Source organism: Amblyomma maculatum, chromosome 7 (assembly GCF_055883805.1).
Source record: "Amblyomma maculatum isolate TAMU_Amacu chromosome 7, ASM5588380v1, whole genome shotgun sequence".
Classification (NCBI taxonomy): Eukaryota; Metazoa; Arthropoda; class Arachnida; order Ixodida; family Ixodidae; genus Amblyomma; species Amblyomma maculatum.
In genome coordinates this window covers 2,059,952-2,077,583 of record NC_139350.1, presented here as the reverse complement: position 1 = coordinate 2,077,583, position 17,632 = coordinate 2,059,952, and the positions used below count along the sequence as shown (strand labels likewise).

Sequence of the window (17,632 nt, the reverse complement as noted above, 5' to 3'; positions counted from 1 at the left end):
TCTGTTCCGATGTCAGTTGTCGTCCTCCGTGTTACAAAATGACGTCCTCGTGAAGAACTTTTCATCTAACACAACAGCACACCTCCCTGTTATGCCTGCCAAAATAAGAGAGAAAATGCTACAGGCTTTCCATGATGAGCAAAATGCTGAATATCTCGGCATTTCATGCAGGTTGCGCCGAATCCGGGAGAAATATTGTTGGCCACGGTTAGCTGCCGACATCGCCCTTTACGTCAAAATGTGCCGTTACTGTCAGCGACGCAAGACACCCCCAATAAGACCGGTTGGGCTACGGAACCTGATATATCACCTCCAACTAAACCCTTTCAGCAAATAGGAATGGACCTCCTCGGGCTCTTTGCAACTTCATCAACGGGAAAAAAGTGGGTGATTGTGGCCACCGTTTACATAACCCGCTACGCCCAAGCAAAAGCCCTGTCTTGCAGTTCCGCAGTGGAAGTCGCGAGTTTTTTCGTAGAATTAATTTTCCAGAAGTGCTGCTAGCACCACAGAAGTGCTTATTACGGACAGAGGAACAGCATTTACGGCGACGATGACGCAATCCTTCTTGACTTATAGTCATACAAGCCATCGACGTACAACAACATGCCGTCCCCAGAAAATGGGTCTAAACAAAACGACTGCGGACAGAATTTCCATGTACTTAAATGCCAAACGCAAGATATGGGACTCCATCCTTCCTAAGGTGATTTTCACGTATGACCCCATTGTCCAGGAGACGACCAGGGCGACACCATTCCAGCTCGTGTATGAAAGAGGTCCCAGGAGCACGCTCGACGCAATGCTGCCGCATAACAGACGAGGCGAACTTAGGCGTCTCCGCCTACGTTCACAGTGCAGAGGCAGCTCGATGACTCGCCCGGCTGCTCATTAAAGACCAACAGCGAACCGACACCCGACGATACAACTTCCGACAACGCGACGAAGACTACGAGCCAAAAGACCAAGTCTGGGTACGGACACTGATTCGCCTTCGCGGTATACGCGAAAGTTGTTACGTCAATATTTTGGGTCATACAAAATCCTTCGCCGCGTCGCGCAACTGTACTATGAAGTCATTCCCGACGGTGCGACAGCAGCCCAACGGGGACGCTCGCGCCTACACTAAAAAAAAAGTGTAAAAGGAGGGTAACTTCGGGATTTATGCTATCTGAAACCGCATGGCTTAAATATACCCTGCGCAATCACCTGCACGGAAGACGTTAGTCTCTTTCGCATGACTTTACACCCTTTCGTCCCTGCAGGTCAAGCAAAAAAAAAGTTTGCCACTTGTTTCTTCTTTTTTTTTATGATGGTAACCGGTTTCAAGCTGGGTGCGGCTGTGTTTCTTCTTCCCGTCCGATGTCCTTTCAAGAGCTACCACAAAAGGACCCCCCGTTTTTCCCCGGAGGAGGTGGGGAATCGTCGAAAGTTGGGAGCATCTTATCTTCTTACAAAAAGCGGTGCCTCCCCCCTTCACCTCCCCCCCACACACACAGACACCCCTTCGTCGTCCCGTCTTTTGTCTCCTACGCGAGCTTGACCGTGGAGGGAGCAAGGCCGAACTCAGAACAAGAGCGGACGGACAAGTGTGCACGCTGCAAAACAGGGAGAAAGGGGAGGTGAGGGGGGAGTGGTGGTGAGGCGAGAAGCGAAGCAGTTGCTTTTATTCTCAACACAGCGTCACGTGTTCGTAGTTGCTTGAGCCTGCCTGCGTTCCCTGCGACTCAGCGAGTCCGAGAAGACGACGACGGCGATTGCCGCACGAGTCAGCGTGCAGGAAAGACATTTCTCGTGCTTTTTTTTTGCTGCAGGTTCAAGCCCTTCGTCTCGTCTGCGCAAGAACGTAGACTGTCGTTTCTTCAAAGAATTTGAAACTGGTCACTGCTATCCGTGCTGGTAAGTCCAAAGCATTGTTTCCGTTCAGAAAGGGGCGTTTAAATTGACACGCACACTTTTGTGGCACATATTGCTGATCACTGACATCTGCCTCAATGTATACTGCTTGGGATTCTCGCCGGAGAATATTTATGTCGCTTGCCATGTGTGTGTCTCCTTGCGTGTTGCCATTTTCGCTCATGCCGTGCAATACGGTGCACGCCCAGACAGTGACTTATCAATTGAGTTTCATTGTGTTTGAGGGCGTGTGCGAGTAAATAGTGTTATTTAACTTACTGATCACTTATGTTATGAACTGATAATAAATATTGGACTCGATCAAATCACTTAAAAAGTGCAAAGTCTGGGTTAGCTGGTGATCAAATGTCTTCAGCATTGAAGCAAACCACGTGTCACCCCTTCTCTGCTTTAAGACTGACTTTCTTTTTGTAATTGGTACATAAAAAGACCAGCGCAAAAAAAATAATTAAGGGGACAAAGGAACAAAAAATGACAGGACAGGCGCTGAAATACGTTTTGTGTTCCTTTGTGCCCGTTTTCTTTCTTTTTTTTTCGCTGGTATTTTAGGGTGCTAAGTATGAACCAACTGGCCCAAACAGCTATTTTGATTAAATGTGTTAATTTTTGTTAGCGAGCTAAGGAAAATTTTTATATCACTCATATTTTTCATTTGGGGATTTGCTATAGTTTCTACTCAGCTATTTCCATACTGAACTTCTCAGGCCTCCTGACCAATAACAACATATTCTTTTCCTTCTGTAGTTTCTGTTGTCAGACATTGTGTTATATTCATTACTACAATTCACTGGTACTGAGACATTCCCTCATTGAAGTTAATGTGTATTGTCATTGTGCTAGCAGTTTGTCATAAATCTGCTATTCTAGTTTATTTTAGCAGTAATTTTAACTGTAAAGAGGTGGCAGATATTGTTACAGATATATCTAGGAACAGGAGTTGTAGCTTTTAAGCTCATTGTCAAAATATTTGAGTCATTGTTTTGGCATGTGTGGTGCCATTATTTTTTGTACTGTAGTTATGTATTTACTAGTTACGAGTATCATGCTAATATTATGAATGATACCTTTGCTGCAGCGTGCCTGCCAGTAGGAGGAATACGGTGTAGAAGTGCTGTTACTCCTGCTTCTAAAGATCAACCTGCTTTCTTCAGAGCTGGACGACTACTTACGGCAAGATTTGTGTGGTATGTATTTTTCGACATAGCTGTGGCATTGCGGTCTGTTCATTGTTGCTTTATGTCTATCAAAGAGCATATTTTTTATGCTGAGGAGCAATAGCCCTGGCATTACATTGATTTTGGAACCATTCAGTGCTATTGAGCAAGTTAGCAAGGGAGGAATTTTTGCAGTTTGTAATCGATTTGAACATGGTGACTTCTTTTTATTGAGTTAGCTTTTAATGTATGCCTTTTTTCTTTTTTTCTTCAAAACCTAATATTTAAATTGTTGCGCTTGGTTCTCAGCAGTAAGGTTATGTTCTCTGATGTGTATAATTTTCAACAACTCACATGCTCTTATGTTGCTAGGTATGTCCACAACAGAATGAAACTAAAAATGAAGTACTGCAGGTGATATGTAATGGACGATATTTTAGTACTTTCAGCTTTATTGCTTCTTTTGTGTTGTTTATATTGTTTTGTGCCATTTGTACCCAGCGTATTTTCTTTGTGTTCCACCACTACCATTTAACTAATATATATATATATATATATATATATATATATATATATATATATATATATATATATAATTATATATATATATATATATATATATATATATATAATGTTTGCTTCTCCAAAGACGGAGAGTGAGAATTCCTTCTCCCTCTCCTAACAGTGGCGTAATGTGCAGACTTATTCTCCATACTCAATTCTACCTTGAAGAAGGACGGTCCACCGTCCGAAACTGTTGGAATAAAATAGATAATCGGTAAAGTTGTGTGACCCCCTGTTTGAATTTAACTCTGGCCCATTAGTAACAAGCAATCCTTATATATATATATATATATATATATATATATATATATATATATATATATGAACACTCGCAAGGTTCGTATACAGACAACATAAATGCCCAAGCAAGTAGCAGGAGGGACAGCGGCCGATGTAGCTCAGTTTGAAGAGCACTGGACGCGATATTCGGAGGTCGTGGGTTCGGTTCCCACCATCGGCACGTTGTTTTTTCTTCTACTTTGTGTTTAATTATCTTTCCCCTAAACAGATTACATTACTAATTTCTGTGATTATCCAAGTAAACATAAAAAAATACGCAAAGTACTATCCCCAACACTTTCCTTGGCCTCGCCGACTGTTGGCTTCTTTCCTTCATGTATTATAACGAGCACCCTCATTTCCCCTTAATTGATCTGCTTGTAGCTTACGGGGTTCTCGGTTCTAGCAGTCTTGAAGCCATAGGTAGCGTAAGAGGGTTCTAACACAGCTTTCGCCCTCGCTCTTGATCACGTTCTACGTGACGCTGGCGGTAACAAAGGACGTTCCACGTCCGCCGCTATGTTTGAGGGTGGCGCTGGTGAACACTCTCAAGGTTCGTATACAGACAACATAAATACCCAAGCAAGTAGCAGGAGGGACAGCGGCCGACGTAGCTCAGTTTGAAGAGCACTGGACGCGATATTCGGAGGTCGTGGGTTCGGTTCCCACCATCGGCACGTTGTTTCTTCTTCTACTTTGTGTTTAATTATCTTTCCCCTAAACAGATTACATTACTAATTTCTGTGATTATCCAAGTAAACATAAAAAAATACACAAAGTACTATCCCCAACACTTTCCTTGGCCTCGCCGACTGTTGGCTTCTTTCCTTCATGTATTATAACGAGCACCCTCATTTCCCCTTAATTGATCTGCTTGTAGCTTACGGGGTTCTCGGTTCTAGCAGTCTTGAAGCCATAGGTAGCGTAAGAGGGTTCTAGCACAGCTTTCGCCCTCGCTCTTGATCACGTTCTACGTGACGCTGGCGGTAACAAAGGACGTTCCACGTCCGCCGCTATGTTTGAGGGTGGCGCTGGTGAACACTCTCAAGGTTCGTATACAGACAACATAAATACCCAAGCAAGTAGCAGGAGGGACAGCGGCCGACGTAGCTCAGTTGGAAGAGCACCGGACGCGATATTCGGAGGTCGTGGGTTCGGTTCCCACCATCGGCACGTTGTTTTTTCTTCTACTTTGTGTTTAATTATCTTTCCCCTAAACTAATTACATTACTAATTTCTGTGATTATCCAAGTAAACATAAAAAAATACGCAAAGCACTATCCCCAACACTTTCCTTGGCCTCGCCGACTGTTGGCTTCTTTCCTTCATGTATTATAACGAGCACCCTCATTTCCCCTTAATTGATCTGCTTGTAGCTTAAGGGGGTCTCGGTTCTGGCAGTCTTGAAGCCATAGGTAGCGTAAGAGGGTTCTAGCACAGCTTTCGCCCTCGCTCTTGATCACGTTCTACGTGACGCTGGCGGTAACAAAGGACGTTCCACGTCCGCCGCTATGTTTGAGGGTGGCGCTGGTGAACACTCTCAAGGTTCGTATACAGACAACATAAATACCCAAGCAAGTAGCAGGAAGGACAGCGGCCGATGTAGCTCAGTTGGAAGAGCACCAGACGCGATATTCGGAGGTCGTGGGTTCGGTTCCCACCATCGGCACGTTGTTTTTTCTTCTACTTTGTGTTTAATTATCTTTCCCCTAAACAGATTTCATTACTAATTTCTGTGATTATCCAAGTAAACATAAAAAAATACACAAAGTACTATCCCCAACACTTTCCTTGGCCTCGCCGACTGTTGGCTTCTTTCCTTCATGTATTATAACGAGCACCCTCATTTCCCCTTAATTGATCTGCTTGTAGCTTACGGGGTTCTCGGTTCTAGCAGTCTTGAAGCCATAGGTAGCGTAAGAGGGTTCTAGCACAGCTTTCGCCCTCGCTCTTGATCACGTTCTACGTGACGCTGGCGGTAACAAAGGACGTTCCACGTCCGCCGCTATGTTTGAGGGTGGCGCTGGTGAACACTCTCAAGGTTCGTATACAGACAACATAAATACCCAAGCAAGTAGCAGGAGGGACAGCGGCCGACGTAGCTCAGTTGGAAGAGCACCGGACGCGATATTCGGAGGTCGTGGGTTCGGTTCCCACCATCGGCACGTTGTTTTTTCTTCTACTTTGTGTTTAATTATCTTTCCCCTAAACTAATTACATTACTAATTTCTGTGATTATCCAAGTAAACATAAAAAATTACGCAAAGCACTATCCCCAACACTTTCCTTGGCCTCGCCGACTGTTGGCTTCTTTCCTTCATGTATTATAACGAGCACCCTCATTTCCCCTTAATTGATCTGCTTGTAGCTTAAGGGGGTCTCGGTTCTGGCAGTCTTGAAGCCATAGGTAGCGTAAGAGGGTTCTAGCACAGCTTTCGCCCTCGCTCTTGATCACGTTCTACGTGACGCTGGCGGTAACAAAGGACGTTCCACGTCCGCCGCTATGTTTGAGGGTGGCGCTGGTGAACACTCTCAAGGTTCGTATACAGACAACATAAATACCCAAGCAAGTAGCAGGAAGGATAGCGGCCGATGTAGCTCAGTTGGAAGAGCACCAGACGCGATATTCGGAGGTCGTGGGTTCGGTTCCCACCATCGGCACGTTGTTTTTTCTTCTACTTTGTGTTTAATTATCTTTCCCCTAAACAGATTTCATTACTAATTTCTGTGATTATCCAAGTAAACATAAAAAAAATACACAAAGTACTATCCCTAACACTTTCCTTGGCCTCGCCGGCTTCTTTCCTTCATGTATTATAACGAGCACCCTCATTTCCCCTTAATTGATCTGTATATGTATATATATATATATATATATATATATATATATATATACAGTGTAGTTTTTCCACCGTGTGTCACCTACTTCAAGTTTATGACCTACCGGACCCATTCGAGCTTCAACCCCCTCCCTATATATATATATATATATATATATATTGAGACGGAGAGCAAGCAGAAACACGGCCGCTCCTTGGAACGCCCTGCTTTATTCTATCTTCATCGTCGTCTCCTTTGCTCCTGCACTGTTCACTTCGTCGTCGCCTGCTACATTACACTCGGCCACGACTGCGCTCGTCCCTAAATGGAGCACCACGGCATCGCAGACGTCTAATCTCCTGCACATGGCGTTTTTCTTGGGCGCTGTCCTCCTGTGTAGCCATGATGATATTCGCACCAATAATCTTTGCTTATTGTCTGTTTCACCGATTGGCGCGTTGCTCTCTATGCGGGACTCTTTGGGCAGTTGCCGCTTGGGCCTTCTGCCGAGGCCTTGATGATAGTCATGTTCCTGAACGTTTCTCCAATGCCAGTTATTTGCTGTTGACTTGCCCTCCTTGCGCGGTATTCGATGCTTTTCCCTGATCTGGTACTGCCATCGTGAGGCATCTGCAGTGGTGACAAAAATTGAAGAAGCTTCACTACAATACTTCTTGCTGCTGCCATCGTTTCCACCGGAAGCACCCTGCCAAGCACAGCTTCCCTGAGTACGCCGGTAGGTGTGGTTCCTACCTTCCCGACGAACTTGCGCGGTATTCCCATTTCGCACACTGACATTGGCCGCAGTGAGGCCTTTTTTCCCTGGAATTACTTCACATTCAACTTCCTGCCCTTTCCGGATGCGGCGGAGTTTACGGGAGTGTTGTAACGCGGTGCGGTGGACAAAAATGTCCTCGCCAGTGTCAGTTCGGTTGATGAAGCCATAGCCGCCTACCACGTTAAACCATTTCACAGTCCCACACATGCGCTCTCGGGAAACAGAGGCTTTCTTTGGGTGTTGCACCGCTTCTTGTTGGTGTTGCATGCGGTTAACCTCACTTTTAGGATGCTCGTCCACGGGCAGGCTAGAGGCGGTACGGCACGAGCGGAGCTGCACATTACCGTTTTCAATGGACAGAGCCACGTCCCCGGACATGAGGTAGTCAGCGCCCAAGATGAGGTCAGCAGGCAAGTCCGCAAAAACCGGGACGCCCGCCAGGACCTTGCTGCCAGCCTGAGTCCGGATGCAGATATCGACTGCACCGACGGGAACAGCGCTTCCCCCCAAGCCTTGAAGAGGAGGCGTGATCCATTGACTCATCGGGTCCGGTGCATAACGTCGAAGCAATGCCGTTCGCTGAGCACCGGTGTCAACCAGTGCGGTCAACTCGCCGACGCCGTCAACATGAACCGGCAGGAAGGGAAGAGGGTGGTTCTGGAATTGTATGCGTGGGCGGGCAGCATGAGGACAATCCTTGTACATGTGGCCATGTTGTCCGCACGAAAAGCAACCGCGACGTTGCTGCGGTGCTGCGGCAGATGTCCCGGCGGCAGCAAGGGTCCCGCGACGACTGGCGGTGTCGTGCAAGCAGGCCGCTCGGTAGATAAAGATGGAAAGGCTGTCAGTGTCCAGTGTGGACATAATCGGTGCGTGGGTGGCATCGTGAAGCCCGTCGACGATGTATTGTTTGGCTGCGGACGTGGGCCACTCGATGTTGCAGGCCTGAAGAAGACGGACCTTATCGTAAATGTAAAAGGCAACGTCTTCACCTGGAGCCTGGCGCCGCGCTTTCATCGCCGTGAGTTTGGCGTCGTGCGCACTGGCCAGGGGTGTAAACGCGGCAAGAAGGGCGGAGGTCCAGGCCGTCCAAGTGGTGTAGCGGCGCCCTTCGTACTGGTGCCAGGCGCGGGCGGCACCACGGAGATGGTCCTCCGCGACGGCGAGCGTGGTGGCTGGAGACCAGGCGGAACGTCGGGCAGTAGCGTCGACAAGTTCAACACATGCTTCGGCGTCATCAGAGAAGCCACAAAACTCCGGAAGCGGTAGCGGTGGTACTGGGCACCCGGAGGACATCGAGACGCGGCCAAGTGCTGCGGCGAAAGTGGCGGATACATCCCGGAGGGTGGAGAGCACTTCGGGAAGGAGGGCCGCCAGAGCCGAATCCGCCGAGGAGGCATGGACGCCGTTCTCGAGTGGAATTGGGGTCCCAGGCGCCGAGTGAGCCGGCCGTGTGACTGCCCGGCCGCTTCGAAGGAGGAGCGGCGGGTCGTGGAGGTCCGGGTCGGGCCCGACGTTCGTCGACTGCGCCATTGAGACGGAGAGCAAGCAGAAACACGGCCGCTCCTTGGAACGCCCTGCTTTATTCTATCTTTAACGTCGTCTCCTTTGCTCCTGCACTGTTCACTTCGTCGTCGCCTAGAACATTACAATATATATATATGTATGTATGTATATATGCCCCCACCCCTTATGTCATGTCTATGGGCCTATAAAGGGAGAATAAATGTAATGAAATTTGCAGTACAATTAGAACTGGATTGTGCAGCACAGTGGACATGTCTGTGGTAGAGGATAATGGTTGAATGGTTGAATGGCTAATCAACCAAAATTAACTTAACTTTTGCATTTTAATTTCAGAGGACAGTATTATATATCAGAACTCAGGGTCCCCAATATTATAGGTGAGCCCAGTTCTTAAATTTTTTTAAAGAGCAATGTAGTTCAGAATATTGAACAAGGAATGGCATATTTGAAAACTATTGTAGTCTTGCCTTCCCACATTGCATGTAAAAAATGTTGCTGCACTTGGTATTGTTGCCAGAATCATGTTAGCTTCTTCTACATTATCAAAAACGCAAAATATGTCTATATTCTCTGAATAAGAAATGTCAACAACACCCTTTTTTAGTTATGTAATGTGGAAAAACCAACTTACAAAGCTTTGAAAGGAATATTTTTGATGCTCATTATGTTAGACCACATAGATGATTAGGAGGGTTGTAGACCTAGGCTCACTCATTAATAGCCTGCAATTTTGCAGTTTTCATATTGCCTCTTATAAACAAAAAAAGAAAACAGATACTTAAGTCTAATCCTGAAGCTGTACCAGGTACCCAAAGTCCACATTGCTGCACAACCCACCGGCAGAGACTGCACGGGTGTCTCTTCATAGTTTATGATTTGCAATCTGTAAAGGTAAAGAACATAATCTTAGAGAAATTTGTTGTAAATACTTTTTAATAATCATCCTTGTGTAATATTGGCCAGCTTTTACAATTTCATTAGTTAGGCATCTAAAAAGATAAGCAGTGGACAGTTCTGGCAAATTGCGGTTTATGAGAAATTTTATTCCTGCTGCATGTGCTGCGAGCATTACATGAAGCTGCAATACATAGAATCTCAAGCTTTGTGGTTTGTTCAAGGAATTATAGGGGTATTCAAGTGTATTGTTTTTTGCCTCTTGAACAAGATAATGTAGTTTTGATGTGAAACGGCAGTCTTGAGAAGTTTTTGGTATCGGCATAAGCTGATGTGTGGTGTAAAACTAGCAATGAACTTATGTAAAAGTTGCATTTTATTGCCATGCTTTACATAATTCTGCATCTGTCACATCACTGCAGTAATGCACATGTGCAGAAGGTGCTTTGGATGTGCCTTGCTATCATTGCGTTTTTAGCATGCAACGTTCCATCTTTCAGAAGTGGGATCCCGCATTTTATAAGGCATAGCCTCTGTGGTATATTCATGCCTTTTTCCAGGAATGTAAACTGCACTAAAGGCAGAAATAATAGAATGGCCTTAGACATACCCCTGCATGAAAAAGCTTCATGCTTTATATTCATGGGAAATGACAACAAATGCAAGAACAAGAGAACCTCCCCCCCCCTCCCCCCCCAAAAAAAGAAGAGATTTGCCGTTGTCACTTGTGATGGATAATCAGATGACTAAAGACAGTGTAGTCTCAGGAAGACATTAACACTATAGGCAATATAAGATAATGTCATGAGGGACCAGAGACAGTGTTTTCTAGGAGGGTGAGACCATACTGACTAAAAACAAGACCACTGGTATGGTCAGGTGTGAAAGCAAACTATAATGTTTGGGTGTTGGAGTGGAAACCAGCAAACAACAAAGGTGAAAGTGAAGGTGATAAAACAAAGTTTAACATAAAAAGCTAATGATAAAAAAAAGGAGAACTGCACATATGAACGAGTAGAGGGAGGGGTTTTTTAAATCACATCTTTTGCCTTTATTAGGCTAGCTTCTATTTTATCAATATGTTTTCATTCATATTTCTTTAAATGACCCTCTGGGTAGTCCAACATCAGTGATGCCTATGGCTTGATCCTGCTGCTAACAAGAATACGTCTCATTGTATATTGTGTCTTATTGAACATATTTTCAATTTTTTTCTGAGATTGCAATGTGCTAGTTGTCTATGTGTGTGTTAGTGGCACAGGTATAGCTCAGATTTGGAGAATTTTCATTCATCTATATAGTGTGTGAGTTCACAATTCTCATTATATAAACACTTGGAAGCCTGTACTGGTGCACTATTTCCATCTGTCTTCCTTTTTACTTGCCCTTTGTGCAGTGTTATTTTTATATGTGAATTAATTACTCCATAAGCATGTTTTGTGAGACTTTCTTTGTGAGTAACCAATTACAAGTTCTCTTTTCTGTGCAGGTCAAATACGTGGTACATCTCTGCCCTGACTGTGCGGAGAAGATTATCCAGTCCGTTGCTGCAACTTTGGTGTATAATGGGTGAAATAAACACAATGGTATGTTATTTTAACTGATTGTTCTGTAAATTCTTTTTCTTCACTCTGCAACATAACTTACGGCTTGAACACAACATGACACAGCCTACCTCACCTGAAACATTGCTCACTGTCACACTCGAGATGACACAAATATATTGCAATGTTTCCACATTATCTTTCCTTCCAGAAAATTTTGAAATGTATTGGTTAGCTTTATTCCTGCTTCCAGTGACCAAGTTTACAATGCAGAGTGGTAATAGTACTCTTGTGTGGATAGCGTATATATACCACAAGATGATGCTTAGATACCCTATGTAATATGGCATTACTTTAAACTGCTTGAAGGGCAACGTTATCCTTCTCCTGGTGGTATAAGCTTGCGCCATAAGGGTGCAAAACTTTGCGCTCTTTGTCGTAATATAAATTTATACTTTAAAATGGTAACTTTGCACTTGTACATACAGGATAAGTTTACGTTGTCAAGGTGCAAACTTGCACCTTTGATGGAAGGGTATGTTTATGCCATCGACAGACTAAAACATGGGCTTTTATGAAAGGTGCAACGTTATGCCTAGGTAGAATACAGTTACACTGCTTGTGAAGGTGTAAGTTTATGCTACCAGAAGCGTAATGTTACACTACATGCAATGGTATAAATACTTAGTCTTCAAGAAACAGCGTAACCTTACCCCCAAAAAGGTGTCAGCTCAGCGACAAGCAGGTTACCCCCCAAAAAGACTAAGATCACACCTTTTTTTTAGAGTGTAGAAATCGTACGTATTGTACGTCTGAAGCCTTATTCGCGCGTTATATACGTGTTGTTTAAACTTTCTAATGTTTATGTTTAACTTTCTGTGTTTATTGTAGAACATCGAGGCGATCTTTGTTTAAGAGGAACCATTCAAATTTCCATTTATAGTTTTTATCAGCCGCCTGCAAGGGACATTATCACTATGATTGTATCTCATGGATCGATTATGTGTTCTTGGTTTGTTCATGCTCGTTGTCGCGAGACGTGGTTTTATCATTTTCTTTGTTGCGGCAGATGTTGCACGATGTACCTTAAAGGATTCCGGCCATACGCTTGTGGTTCTAGGGTTCCAGGTTATGCTTGTTACCATTTGCCGTTTTATTTAGATGCTTCTTTGTTGCCTCTAAATAAAGCGCTGACGAGTGAAACAGGCATTCTCTGTTCGACGACCAGATAGCACGCTTGATGCTATTGCCGCCACCGAGTAGCTTTGGGCTTTTGCCGGCGCAAGTCAGCCTAATAACGAATTTCTTCAGTGCACTCCCATATTTTTCATTCGTTGTCATCGGCCTTGTCACCACCACGTGACTTCAGGTGGAGGTGCGGAATTCTGTCAACGTGAGTTACCCTCGAATGTGTCACAAACAAAAACCACATTTGGTCTTCCAAGGACTGCCCAGTTGAGATCCAAAAGCACAGCAAAAGCTGCGCAATGTAAAGCGGCTGCTGCAGCAGCAATTTCCTTGCACAATCGAACTGCACACTTCTCATGGGTAAACCACGGGTCATGAGCGAGTAGAACGCAGGCCAGGAATGCATGAACCACAGGGCAGCGATTAAAGCCGACGTAGCCAGGCTGTGGCCGTGGTTGGGTCAATCGTGGGTAAACCATGGCCATGCATGGCAATACCGCGGCAGTACGCTAGTAAATTCGGCCATACTCGTTGACCCGAGGTCGATTGCCGATGATCAGCAGTTCTAAGGCCATTGTCAATCCCCGACCTTGAGTTGACCTGGGCGGCCGAGCTCGGCCTGATGAGCTTTAGTTGGCCAAAATAGCAAAGGCCATGCACGGGCTTGCTGCTTGGGAAAGACATGGTGTAAATTTGCTGCGGAAGGGAAAGGACACAATCTTGGGGAAAGGACAGGTGCAGTAGTTCTCTATCTTTTGGCGCGCACCAGAACTGCACTTTGATGGAAGGGATCAGTGGACTAAAAATGGCTCAATTCTGGAAATTGCTAGAACTAAAGGCACATACCACGCAGTCTATGTACTTTGAATCAAGGCGTTTACACTAGCGAAACATGTCGTGTATGTCGGCTAGCCAGACATAAATTTGAGGATATCACCTCGAGCTGAATGTTTCCAGGCTTCTCGAGAAGCCAAAACAGCGTATACTTGTGGCGTACTTCATGTCGTTTCAAGGGGACTGCATGGCTAAAGGCCCACACAAGCCAGTTCATAGATGAAAGGAAAAACCGCGTATTTATTTCCAACTTTCTTATACTTTTGAATGTAGTGGCAAGTTTTCAAGGCGCGCCGAATTATCACAGTTGCTCACGACCGCGTGCACACAAATCAGGATGAAACCAAACATACTAGGCCAACCATTAAAACATTGATAAAACAGATGAGAGAAAAATCCGATAGCGCTGCAGAATCTGCACTGGAGAAATGCCAAAGTCTGAGCGTTGCTACTACACACGGTACAACATGCGCCACTTGTAAAGCTTTTGCTAGCAAAGCGAGGGCTGGTGCCGCATAGAGGAAATTTTCTTTCCTTGTGCCGTCCACCGGCAGCTTCGTTTCGATGGAGGTGAAACAAAGAAACGTCCATGTGCAGTGAGATGTTAGAGCACGTTAAAGATCCATAGGTGGTCGAAATATGTCCGCAGCCGTTCATTACGGCACCCCTTCCTCTTTTTCCGCTTTTGACTTCCACCTTCCTCCCTTCCCTTACGGCGCGGCCCCCCGGTGTCCACAGAAAGTGTGACAGATACTACACCTGCCCTTTCCTCACCATCAATTGTTAAGCGAGAAAAACACATAAACTTCCGGCTGGCCAGTCGTTGCATCCATTGGACGTCGACATTAGTAGTATGCTTGATTTTACTTGCATTTTTGGGTCTAATTATTTACTAACTAATCAATCATAATATTGACATAATTTTTACTGCGACACCCTCATATCTTCCTCAGTCGATCACAACCATTCGTTTGATCCTATCTTTTCTGCGAATGACAAAACGGCTGCGGACACGACCTTGCCGACACAGCCTAGTAATGCTTTCGCATTAAAAACAAACATACGTTTAAATAGAAGCATGATTACACTACCCATAACGTGGTTAGTTGCAAGCACCGCAGACTCGGAACTTTCCACCACAGTAGTTCCTGTATATATATATATATATATATATATATATATATATATATATATATATATATATATATATATATATATATATATATATATATATATATACTACGCCAACATATTCATGGGCTGATTAGAAGACCGGTTTCTAGAAGACTACCCGCTAAAGCCTTTTTACTACAAGAGATTTATAGACGACATTTTTTTTTTCTTTGGCAACATAGTGAGGCAGAACGAACTTCTATCATTCATCTCTAGTTTTAATAATGTGCATGAGGCCATAAACTTTTCTCATTCTTATTCTCGAACCACTACTACTTTTCTAGACGTGACAGTGTCAATAAAGAATGGCAGACTAATCACTGATCTATACCGGAAACCCAGTGACAGACCTCAGTACCTGCACTTCGACAGCAGCCATCTTAAATACTGGAAGACTAGCATCCCATATGGAGAAGCCGTCCGCTTTAAACGGATATGTTCAGACGATCCCGACTTTGAATTTCACTGTGCCAACCTTCGTAACACCCTAATGGAACGCAAATATCCAGAGCGCCTAATAAATGATGCAGTGGAACGAGCAAGCCTTCTTGATCGCAAAGCTCTCCTCAAAGCGGAAAAGGAACCATCCGGCCAATCACGAATCAATCTCGTGCTAACGCATTCAGCTTCGATCCCCAACGTTGCAGGCATTTTAAAGAAACATCATAGTATTCTCATGCAAAGTGATCGTCTAAAAGAAATTTATGAGCAAGCCCCCCGTGTTGTCTATCGCCGTAACAAGAACCTCAGTGATAATTTAACATCGTCTAAAACTAGCCCCACTCCACCAATCGGCTGCCATCCTTGCAACAAGTCACGGTGCAAAGTTTGTGCACAAATGACTACATCACTGAAAGCTTTCAGCACTGCATCGAACTTTAATGTAAAGATTCGAGGCAACTTCTAATGCGATACGGACAACGTGATTTATATGCTTGAATGTTTTATCTGCAAAATTCAGTACATTGGCCAAACCGAAACACCCTTCAGATACCGATTTAATAACCATAAAGCTCATTGTAATACACTGCCTAACCTTCCTATCTCTAAGCATGTAAACATTACCAAGCACCCCTTTGAAAAAATGCAAGTAACTTTATTGGAATCAAGCTTCAGAACCCAACATGAACGCGAAGTTCGCGAATCATTTTTAATACACAAGTTTAACACGGTTTCTTGTGGTCTGAATGAAAACATTGGCAAGCTAACATGTCTCTCGTCGTAGCATTTTAACTAAATGGTAGCACCTTTGGCAGCGTCTCAAAAGATATTATGTTTAATCGCAATTGCCTCCATTTTGCACTGTTTGCCTCTTCGCTTGCGCTGTTACGGTCACAGCCCAAAGCCCCTCACAGGATGTCATGCTTTACTTGCACTGATCTTTTTCATGTTTGCCAGTTTCTTACGATCATATTGCTTCCTGCCGTAACATGCACTGATCATTACAACTTATCCAATAACCTCGCACATGATTCCTTGTGTAATCAAGACTGTTATGAACAATTAACTTCTTTAACCTCTTCTCTTTGTCCCCATAGCATTGAGCACCAAATCGAGTTTTATCACCATGCCGCGATTTGAGTGACTGTTTACTTGTGTGTGTGTGTACCGCGCTAAATCACAGTTATATTTCACTGTTAAATTCTACTGACGTGTTATCTGCTACTGTCGCCTACCAATGAGAATGATATTTCAGTAGATAAATCCCCCCCCCCCCTCCTGAATATTGCAGGATTAATAAGTGTGACATGTATTCCACCCACTCTAACCTCGTGATATTTTGTTTTGTGCGCTGATAGTGACGACAATCCTTTAAGCGATATACCTTCCTTTCTTTGTGCAACATATTAAGATGCATGACCTAAGCGCAACACGTGTCATTCGGTCTATATACCTTGCACCGCCATTACATCAAGCGTGTGAAATCTTGTTTTTGATATTTTGATGTTTATTTGTTGATATTAGCTGGTCACGTGTTCTTCGATTGTGCATGTATATAAGAAATGGGAACCGACAGCTTCTTTCTACATTCCTTGACAAAGGCCGGACCCCGGCCGTAACGTCGGAATAAAGTGTTGTTTTTCCACCGTGAGTCACCTACTTTAAGTTTATATATATATATGTATATATATATATATATATATATATATATATATATATATATATATATATATATATATATATATACATATATATATATATATATAATAGTTTCTTAAATAGATGGCAAACAGAAATGTTCAATAAAGCCACAACTTTAGCCTTAAGAAAGAAGTGTCTTGGAAATATGTCTGGACCAGTGGCGGTAAAGTTCTTGCGCGAAAGAGCGAGCTTTCTGACGTCATCAGGCTAAAAGATAAGTCCGACTTGCAGGAGGTGACAGAGTAGATGGCTTTCATAGTTCACTCGCCTGTTTTCAAGTGCGCTAGATATCGCTATGGATTATCATCCCGTTCGCGCCTACTACAATAACGCATGTTTCAATGCCAATTTCACTGCAATGGAGAAAAGATTCTCTACTATTCACCTAAATGTACGTAGCGTGAACAATAAGGGCGACCAACTTGAGCATTATTTCTCTTCTTTAAATGTAAATTTTGATGCTGTTATTTTGACTGAAACTTGGGCTACATCGCATGAAGATCATTTTCGTTTGGTTGATCATAAGTATAACGGCCTTTTTAGGCCAAGTCGAAGAGGAAGTGGACTCGCTGTGTATGTAAGGGATGTTTATCCCCATTCTGTTGTTGATGAATTTATCACTCTGACACCGAGTGTTGAATGCTTGACCGTTGCCCTACCACATGTTATCATTGCTGGTATATATAGGCCTCCTGCGGGCAATAGGATGCATTTCTTACATTTTCTTTTATATGTCAGTTCCACAAAACTGCCACTTGCCCTGATGGGCGACATCAACATAGTGTCTGACGATCTACACTCTCGTGAGTATTTTAGTC

General features: G+C 44.0%; 1 protein-coding gene across 1 annotated transcript; it reads right to left on the bottom strand.

Moving 5' to 3' along the window:
- Positions 1–830: 830 nt before the first annotated feature.
- LOC146182592 (uncharacterized) lies at positions 831–9,045 on the bottom strand. Its single transcript, XM_084609564.1, has 3 exons — positions 7,794–9,045; positions 7,308–7,364; positions 831–949 (listed from the first exon to the last, which is right to left on the bottom strand). Exons 1-3 carry the CDS (start codon positions 9,043–9,045, stop codon positions 831–833), a joined length of 1,428 nt encoding a protein of 475 aa, XP_084465690.1.
- Positions 9,046–17,632: the final 8,587 nt, after the last annotated feature.